The 10,175-nt window shown below is 49.4% G+C and overlaps 1 protein-coding gene across 1 annotated transcript; it reads right to left on the reverse strand.

The window, feature by feature from the left end:
• Nucleotides 1-397: 397 nt before the first annotated feature.
• On the reverse strand, nt 398-9,966 carry RHBDD2 (rhomboid domain containing 2). Its single transcript, XM_084651277.1, has 4 exons — nt 9,393-9,966; nt 7,413-7,814; nt 6,815-6,965; nt 398-4,396 (listed from the first exon to the last, which is right to left on the reverse strand). Exons 1-4 carry the CDS (start codon nt 9,577-9,579, stop codon nt 4,021-4,023), a joined length of 1,116 nt encoding a protein of 371 aa, XP_084507403.1. The 5' UTR covers nt 9,580-9,966; the 3' UTR covers nt 398-4,020.
• Nucleotides 9,967-10,175: the final 209 nt, after the last annotated feature.

Below are 10,175 nucleotides of genomic sequence, written 5' to 3' on the forward strand. Positions count from 1 at the left end.
AGGTGGATAGATATCACTTTACAATCGGGGAAACAGAGGCCCAAGGCAGACAAGCTAATAATAGTTTCAGCTAATGAGGAGAGCCCCCGGAATGCTTATACTTCCTACATCGAGTGTTCCATGAAGCTGAAGCATTGCCCATCATGCAACTTCTGTGCATCCTCACATTCCTTCCCACTTGGATCCTGCATCAATTTCCCAAGGTTCCCTGGTGATGCACACCACACAGGCCCACTCTAAGTATTCTGGTAGAGAGTCACTGTGACTGACTAGTTCTGGCTGTTCACTGATTTAATAAATTGATGGGTTTGGTAGCTAGCAAGGGGGCACGGGATTGCATATGGCTTCAGTCATCAGCCCAGGCTGTGAGCAGAATGAGGAGCAAGGGGAGCAGAAATGCATGAGGGTAAGGCCTTTATTTTTCCAGTGTGTTTGAATCCAAGCATATGCATTAAGAAAACAATGGCCCAACTCATCCCCTCCCCATTCTCCTCTTGTTGGATGGAAACGGTGCAGCAATGGACAGAGATCAGCACTTGGATAAAAGCGAGGTGTCTGTAACTTACTCCAGGTAGGATAACGGTCGCATGGAGGCAGAAGTGATTTCTTCTCCCTCCCTTGAGATGGTTAGTATTACTGTGATTGACAAGCTGAAGGTCTTACCAGGTTCTCCAGTGACAGCAGTAGCCAACATATTTATTTCATCTGGCAAGGAGGGTGTGAACCTTCCTCTCCAGTACAGACCTCGCTTGTACAACTAATCAGCCTTTCACCACTAGCTCGAATGATAGTAACGCACTGTAAAGTGAGCTCCACTTGAAGACTACTTGACATTCCAGCTAATGAAGAAAGCAGCCGCCCACCGGTGGTTCTCATACAAAGCACACAACTCCTGTCTCCAGGGTCTGCACTGGTGGCTTCCAGTTAGTTTCCAGGTGCAATTGAGGGGGCTGACTTTGACCAACAAAGCCCGGCATGATTTATGCACTCAGAAGATGCTTCAGTCTTCATGCTTGATCCTGGGAAGTGAGCTCAGCTGGGCTGCTCTCCAAGTCTGAACAGCTGGAGGGTCCTTGGCTGCAGCACACGTCCCCCGTCCGTCCAACAAAGGCCTGGCTTCTTGACCAGCTTGGTGCAAGGGCTTGATTTACCCTGGCTTTTCACCCAACAGGGAGGGCAGAGTAAGGGAAGTCCCTTTTAGCTGAATTTTTGCAAGCTCGTTATACCTTGGGGATGTCCTTCACTGCTCTCACCGCGATGGACATGGGAGCAACTTTTAGAAGTCAATATTTTAGTGGCTATGCCTTTCCACGAGCATATACCATTAAATGACGTCTGCCAGACCCCGCGTTCAGCAATGATGAGAAGAATTAACGTTCCCTATTGCCTCTGCAGTACCAGCTTTCACCCGTGGGTGTCTCTCTTCACCAGCTAACAAAACTAGCATGCTGTAGCTAGCCAGCCTTCACCGGGACAGCGGTGGGGCTCCACCAGTGATGAATGTGATCTCCAGACACTATAGAAGACACACTCCGGTTTTTGGTTTTGGCCAGGAAATCAGATGAGGCTACTAAGTTGTTTGCTTTTCAAATTAAACTGAAAGGTTACATTTTACATGGAAAAGTATATAAAGCAGCCAGTACCAATGCTCATCTCTAGGCTACAGCATTTGGAAATATTTCTGGTAGAGCCTATTGGTTTGTAGGCAAAAGGCCTCACACTTGTCAGTGACCAATGGTATGGTAAAAATATAGGCATGTGTTTGACTAACAGTGGTCACTCACCCCTTGATTTTATCCCTATTGCTAGTGTTTCTTCCAGGCTGTTAAAGAAAATCAGAACAAAAACTCTAGAAAAGCATCTTATCGGTCACTAAATACAGTCACAGTAGAAATGTTTCCAGCTCCTAGGGAAGAGGTACGCCATCGCATAAGTCATCTTTTGAAATGTGGTGGCACACAGTGAATTGTAGTGTTCGCGAACGAGATGGTAACCGCAGCCACCTCCAGCAGGAACACACACGGGTTCTGTGACCAGCCACATCTTCTTCAGAGAGCTCCGCCCAGGGACCTCCATCTTCACATGCAACACCCCTGGCTATTCCAACCCTGGCCCGCAAGGTCCTAATTTTGTACCTCAATCTTCTCTCAATGTCTCTGTCTTCTGAAGGTGGTTGCCAGTCAGCTATGATACGAACATTAACACCTGGTAGTGGAGCATCAGCGCAGAGGTACCTTGCCCTTTCAGACACTGACAGGGGACGAAAATGTAGGAGTAGGCGATGGATAAATATTGATGTTAGCGCCTAACCCAGCCCTTCTCGCCTGACCCAAGAATCCAGATGCGGAACAGAACAGAAACCGTCATATTCTCCCTGATACACAGTTTTCTTTTACTTTGGTGCCTATAGTAATGTTAGGCACTGAATTATGAGGATAGAAAAGGTGTTGAATGAAGTGAAAACTAAGTACTTCAACACACCATAAAATAAGCAAATTTCACCTCCCTCTAAGAGCCGAAGTTATCCTCATTTTAGAGATGGGGAAGCAAACTGATGAATGGACTTTCCATCCAGGGTAATACAGTGAGAAGTGACAGAGCTGGGACTAGGACACAGATCTTTTCATAGAATCATAGAATATCAGGGTTGGAAGGGACCTCAGAAGGTCATCTAGTCTAACCCCCTGCTCAAAGCAGAACCAATCCCTAATTTTTGCCCCGGATCCCTAACTGGCCCCCTCAAGGATTGAACTCAAGGATTGAACTCACAACCCTGGGTTTAGCAGGCCAATGCTCAAACCACTGAGCTATCCCTCCCCCCTGCTCTTTTGAGTCCCAGTACGCTGATCTAACTAGCGGACACCGCCCACAACCCCCTGCTTATGTTAGTTGTCTCCGATACTAATTTTGGCACCAAAGAGAATTCTAAAAGCTCATCAAATGCTGCATAGAAGGGTAACAGCTAAATTCCATTTGATTCAGTCCAGTCCATTTTAAAGGCCCTTCTCAAGCCTTGGACTTTATTAATTAATATACAGTAGCTTAAGTCTACCCTCATACTCCCCAGGAATATCCTAAATCTCTTAAATAAGATTCACCCACCCCTTTTGCAAATATCTAGGACGGTCTCATGAATCAAAGCTGGCATTGTGGCCAGCATGCAAAGTTACTGTGGGTGCCTGCCATAGAGACTATGTGACAGCAACATGATTGGGGAAGGCAGCCCGTGTGGCTGATGCTAATTAGAGACTCTAGCAGATGGAACTGCTGCTATTCTGAGTGGCAGAAAATGCCACCGCATAATTCACTCCACCGTCCCCCGAATCTCAGCTCAGATTCCAAGGCCAGAAAGGACCATTGTGATCATCTTATCTGTCCTCCTCTGTAACACAGGGCACAGAACTTCCAAGGCATAACTATAAAAAACAGATCTCTCTCTTCCCCATCTCCATTTAAACAGTGCTGTTAAATTAAATCGGTGTCAGGTCACCGGAAACCCAGCATGTGGGTCCTGGCTATACTGCAACTGTAAATGAGAAAGGGACCTACCTTAGTCCCTGTAGTCAGGTTAACACCCAACTAGTCCAGTGTTTTGACCATTAGTGCCCATCTACACTACAGTATAATTGAGTCAAGGGACAAGTATGTTGTAACCAGGCCGGTGGCTGTAGCATAGAGAGATGAGGTTGTAGCCACAATGTGTAGTGAGGAATCCACATGAGAATGAGGGACAGACAGGTAGTGGTCACTGCCTTCAGCCAAGATTAAAAAATGTATCAGAATTCAAAAGGAATATAAATAAAAGAAAAAACCTGAGCATTGGAAAAAATGTCTCTAAGCAGACTCTGCAGTGGGACAGAAAACTCAGGGGATGCCGTCGACTGTCTAATTTGACCCTGCACCCTCAGTTAAAATCAAATGAATCCTTTTGAAGCAGTCTCCTTTCTCAGCAGCACTCCACTGAAAGCTGTTCACACAAGGGCCTGCGAGGGGAGGAGGGTCCTGCTCCTCTTTGGATGATCAGTGTATTTGGACTCCTGAAAGTTCAGCTGGCATTTTCGCTGCAGGGGAACCTGATGCATACTGAAACTGGGCCTCCAAGTTCTCCATCCCCATGGGTATCCGAGAATCAGGCAGACATGCACCGTGGGGGGAATGGGGATCAGCTGGTTGGCAGCCGTGTCCAGGTGAGGCACCGAAGTGGCCCTGCACATAGAATTTCCCAAAGGCAGGGTTGGTTGGGTAAGGGGGGGGACCCTGGATGTGCCCTGGTGTGCAGTTGGGCCAGGGTCCTAGGCTCTGGGCACTGGGGTGCTGCAACTGAGCCACAGGAAGGGCTGGAGGTGAAGAGCAATAGTAGCTCTGGGTGGGGTATGAGCCTGGCACTGGATTAATCCTGAAAAGGGGAAAGAAAAATTACAGTGTGCTCACATCTGGCATTTCCAAATATCTACAAGCGCCCGTCGGGCAGACTCCTCTCCGACTCCACTACTCAGAACCGTCATTACAGTCAATCCCCATCACAACAGGCTGAGCTCAGCTGCCACTTCTTTGCAATTAAATAAAAGCAGGGTGGTCAGCCACCCACTAGAGACATTTCCATACCCCTCAGTGGAGAAAATACACAGCCATAGTCTTGTGGAACAAGCACGCATGGAACTCCAGGCAAGGTAAGAATTCTGTATGCATCTCCTGTGCCTCCATTTAAGGTGTGTGTCTTTTAACCATTCACTTGCTGAGTGCTATTTAGCAACATGTCATGAAGGCTTTAGGAGAAGAGAAAAATAGGTAGTTCTGAGCTGCAAGGACAGTTATTAGTAAAATGAATAATTCGGGAGTGAGGGGATTCAGAAACGGCAACTGCTAACAGGTGGTGTGACTCAGCAGGATGAATCAGACCAGGAGATGCTCTGCCCAACAGGTAATAAAGGAATGATCCTTCTGGGTATTTGGCAGTTGTGGTCTTTGTGACTCCCCATTCTCCAGGGCGAGTACTGATCAACCCGGGAGAATGAGGAGTCACAAAGACCACAACTGCCAAATACCCAGAAGGATTGTTCCTTTAATGACCTCGACATCAGTTCTTGGATTCATGGGCCACAAAACATTATGCAAAAGCATACAACGCTGTAGAAATCTATTCTGTCTGGTTGTGAACTTTATATTTGATCTTGAATCTTAGCAGACAGGTGGAACAACAGATAGCAAAAAACCTAACAGTTGCTTTGGTTTTTTACAGTGGGATAAACTTAAGTTGCAGAAATAAGAATAGGATTTGTGTTTGGTAAATAAAGTTACATTCAAGCATAGCTCAGTTAATCTGGAAAGTCCTAGAAACACCTTCCCCCACAGACATTTATTGATAGCTAACGTTTGTATAACATCTTGCATCCAAAGGAGTCTGTATTTCATCTTGCCCAAGACACGGAGCCTTCAGAAGCACAGCACTGGCTTTCATCAACAAAGACATCATTATTGTAATAGTACAGTAGCTTCATGGCTCCAGTAGAAGTCCTGGCCCCATTGAGCTAGGCACAGTACAAAAGCACAGCAGAAGACAGTCCCTGCCCCAAAGAGCTTAAAGGCACCGGGTCAGTATAACCCCCCGAGGTACAAACTTCCTCCAGCTCCCCAGCTTTCCTTGGGCTCGTCTATATGGAGAGGTAGTGCATGATAAGCTGGGGTGTAATCTACAGTGCTGTAACCCACCATGCGCTATCTATCCACATGGACCCTGCTACCAGGCACTAGAATCATAGAATATCAGGGTTGGAAGGGACCTCAGGAGGTCATCTCGTCCAAGCCCCTGCTCAAAGCAGGACCAAGCCCCAATTTTTGCCCCAGATCCCTAACTGGCCCCCTCAAGGATTGAACTCACAACCCTGGGTTGAGCAGGCCAGTGCTCAAACCACGGAGCTCTCCCCCCTGCCCCACAAAGTTCCATCCTGCTGTAGATCAAAGCCCACTATGGAACTTTTAGCACATGGCAGGTGCACAGCAGACTACAGCACTGTAGATCTACACCCCAGCTTCCCACCTATCAACTTTTCATAGAAACAAGCCCTTTGTCTCCCTTGAAAGCATTGTCATGGCATGTTCCAGTTTAGCGAAGGAGATCTAGTGACACTGCCCGAGGTATTATTGTTACAGGCATGGTTTTATACCTCAGATGTCCCCCTTTGGTCATAAGAGAACAGCTGTAATCATGGGGAAATACTTCTCTGTTAGAGAACTCACTACAGTTATTCAGATACATAGAAGTTTAACCCTACTAAAAAAATCCTGCTCTGTTCACTGAGATTGGAATGTTGGTAGTAAAGGTGCTTTAGAATGGGATAAATTTCTAAATGTATCAGAAGACAAGTGAGCACTCACAGCTACAGGACATAACGGGACTTGGAAGGCCCTGAACTCTATTTCTGCAGAGAAATCTTCCCTCTACACTGGAAATGTGCTCTGTAATGAAGACAACGACAAATTAATAATGGATACCGTGTTCTTATATCAAGCCTTTCATCAGAGGACTCTCAAAGTGCTGTATAAGTCCAGTATCCCAACATTCCTATGAGGTAAAGTGAGGCTCAGTGATTTGCCAAAGGTCACCAGTGAACAAAAGCCATATGTCCTGTGTAAAGTTTTAATCATTAGATCCCAGTCCCTCCTCTAACACGGGAGACAATACTGTGGAAATCATGATATAGCTTTGCAAGGTCATTTCACACCAGCGCTTGTTGTCAGACCACACTCCCTACACATCACAGCTGCAGCCTTTCTTTGGGATTATCGGGAGTGTTATTGGAGTTCATGTACTTACTTCCTACTCTGGGAGACTCTTCTCTCTGCTAAAGACCCTGGAATATACTTCAGCCCTGGTATTCTCTTCAGCAGGCTGAAAGGGAACTTCTGATCCAGCCTAGATACCACCGACTCTGGGAGATCCAAACAGAAGCAGTAGCCAAGACCATCTGAGTTTAGCAGCGTGTTAAGGAAGACTGTGGAAGGTGCAAAATGGAATTAACTTTCTACATACAACCACTCTAAATACACCACCTTTTTACCACCAAATCAAGGCTTCTCTCAAGGCGGAATGTCTGGAAAAAATTTCCCCTCAGTTTTCAGACCCAATGAGCACCGTGACTCTCCTGAACGCATTCCTTACGTACACAAAAGCCTCACTGACTGCAATGGAAGTGAGGGGTGTAAAATAAATGCAGGATCAGGCCCCTCTGAGCAACAATAAACCTAAGAGTCACTAAGCAGTCTACAGAAAGCCATGAACCCGCACAACAAAAAGTCAGCGAGCCTAAGCAATCAGAATTTAGCATTTTTTCCTACTCCTTCCCCAGCACAAGTCAGGCTCCACACATGCTCTTTTCACTGGTTAAACAGGTTATCACACCTGAAAAGGATACAGACTTTCCCAACTATGAGGCCACATATGTTACTCAGGAGTGAGGAGTGGGGAATAAACCATGCCACGCAGAGCATTAACCAGGGCACCAGCACCATAGGAACATTAACCCCAAAGAGTGGTGCCCTTCTCATGCGTGAACGTGTGGTGGACACTGCCAACATGGCAAAAGCAACTGGTGTAAATCCTTTGGCATCTTCCACCTCTGACACCCCAGAGACGACAGCCTCAAATAAGAGATACAACAGGGCCGAAGAAATGGCAAAGGCAAAGGTGACGAAGCAATGCTTCACTGTGCCTACGTTCTTCTCAAAGCTGCCAGCAAAGTACCAGATGATAACGCCACTGCATACCAGGGATATCAGATCTTCATAGACAAAGATATAGGTCACCAGTCTGTGAACTGAGCAGACAGTCCTTTTAGAGAGGTACAGACAGCAGTGAGTTTGCTTTAGGCCATTTACTATGTTAAGTTTGATCAGAAGAGGAGAAAATAAAATAGGAAACCACAGGACTTTTTTGTTTGTTTTTTAATTCTATCAGGCTGGAGAAGAATCTTCCACAGAATGGGGTGGAAAACAAATAGCTTGGGGCATTTAAATCTAGCCTGGACAATGCGCCAACTGCAGTCAGGATTAGTGCTGTGCTAGCCCCGGGGACATTTTCTTTCTGCTCCTTGGCCCAGCACCAGCATTTGGGAAAGTGTAATAGTCTGAAAATATCTGAATTGGTCTTGCCAAAAAGTTTTTAGCCCTGTCAGAATAAGAGGCGCACCAGACCTTAAAATTACATCAATCTAATTGTGGTCTTATTTCTTTCACTTAAACTGTAACACATTAGTAGCTGATATTTCTTCTTTGGACCGTCAGAAGGATGCTGACAGGTTTGTAAGATATCATACCTTAGAAGTGCCACAGGACCCTCAGACTATCAGTTCTTTCTTCAGCACTGGGCTGCGACTGAACATAGTAAATCACAGACCTCAGACCCATACAATTTTCAATCTGTGGGCAGGATTTGGTGCCCCAACAAGTCCTCCTCCCACTCTAACTTCTGAGATTCTTATAATATGTAAAATGAAAGAGAATATTGTCTGATACAACTGGTTAGGACCAAAGAGAAGGTAAGAAGAGTACATTACAGATGAAGTTAACCAGAGCAGAAACACAAAAATCATTCAGTACTGGAGGGTGGACAACATGGGGATTAAGGGCATGAACAAAAGGGTATATGGGGAAAGTGAAGAATGGAAGGGCAGATTCTTTAAGTTCCTGAGATCTTAACCTCACCCCCCTACCAGAACATTCTGGAACTCAGGAACTCTCCCTTCACCCCACATCACACAATTACCAGCTTCTAAGGTGTTAACATTGCAACCTAGAAGGACAGGTCCCCAAATGAGGAGAGTTCTCCACTGAGGCTATGGTGTTCCAGCGTGAGAAAGGACCTCGGGGAGAGGTGTGTGACAGAGAAGTGGGTACCGAAACAGTGTAGGGCAGGAAATATCAATAGTATTATGCAACTGTCCAGCAGCTTTGGGTGGACAGATCCATCTCTTGGCGATGAGGAGGCCCCAGGATGTGGAGGCCCCTTTGAAGAAGGGGGGGGGGGTGCAGAGGGGCATGCCTGGAAAAGTACCCCAGGGCTGGTGGATTTCTACAGCTGGTGAGAAGGGAGGTGGACCCCAGGATGCAGAAGGAGGTTTCCAGCAGATAGGACGTGGAGGGGGGAGTGTCCCATGGTGGCGGGTGTACTGGAGGAAGGATCTCCTGGGGCATGATCCCGAGGTAGGGGGGCCCCAAGCCAGGAGAGAGGCCCGCAGGGGGCGAGGGGGCCCCAGGATGCGGGGGGGGGCATGGGAGGGGAGGATGCACGAGGGGTGGGGAGTCCTGGGCGACCGGTGGCCGATGGGCGGGGGGACCAGCTCCCGAGCGGCCGTCCCGGGCGGACCCTATGGAGGCGGGAGGTCTCCTGGCCTCACCTTCCCCATCGCGCACCGGCCCGGGCCGCAGCGAGCCAGCGGAGGGGGGAGGCGGCTCGGTGGCCCCAGCCCAGCGCAGCAGGCCGGGCCCGGACACCAGCAGGGACAGCAGCCCGGTGAGGAAGGCGGCGGTGGGGAAGCACGGCCAGGCCCCCGCCCAGCGGCTCTTCCCCGGCCGGGCCAGCATCCTCCCCTTCGGCTCGGGGCCGGCGTCCGGCCGCGGCCCGGCTTCTTCCGGGTTCGGGCCCCCTTCCGCTTCCGCCGCTGCCGCTGCCGCTTCCGCTTCCGGGGGAGGCGGGCGGGGTCGTGCGGTTGCCGTAGCAACGGGGCGCGAGGCCCGCCCCAGGCCTCGCCCGCTCCCGCAGCGCCCTGGGCAGGGAGCCGCGCGGGGCCTAGGCCCCGGCCCAGGCCTCTCGCTCTGGCCTGCGGTGCCAGTGACGTCTCCCCCCCCCCCGGCCTGCGCCACGCCCAGGCGGGTCAAAGCCAGGCCCCAGGCGCTGGAGGCGGGGTGCCGGCCCCGGCCCCGCGCCGCCGGGGGACCCCCAGAGCCACCCTGCGGGGCGTTGGGCCGCCGGCGGAGACTCGGGCGCCACCCCGTCGGTCCCGTCTTGGCCCCGCTCCCAGGGCGCCTGGCAGGGAGTCAGTGCAGGGGGGAGCCTGGCGTTGGCTGTTATTGGACAAGAGCGAAAGCGCATTTCCTGGGCCGGCGCACGCCAAGAGTTTCCCTTAGCAAGAGACTGTGTAGAAACGGCCTCGCCGGCCTCCCCTGGGCGCCGCTCTTCG

This window comes from Lepidochelys olivacea (genome assembly GCF_965140295.1).
Source record: "Lepidochelys olivacea isolate rLepOli2 genome assembly, chromosome: 17".
Lineage (NCBI taxonomy): Eukaryota > Metazoa > Chordata > Testudines > Cheloniidae > Lepidochelys > Lepidochelys olivacea.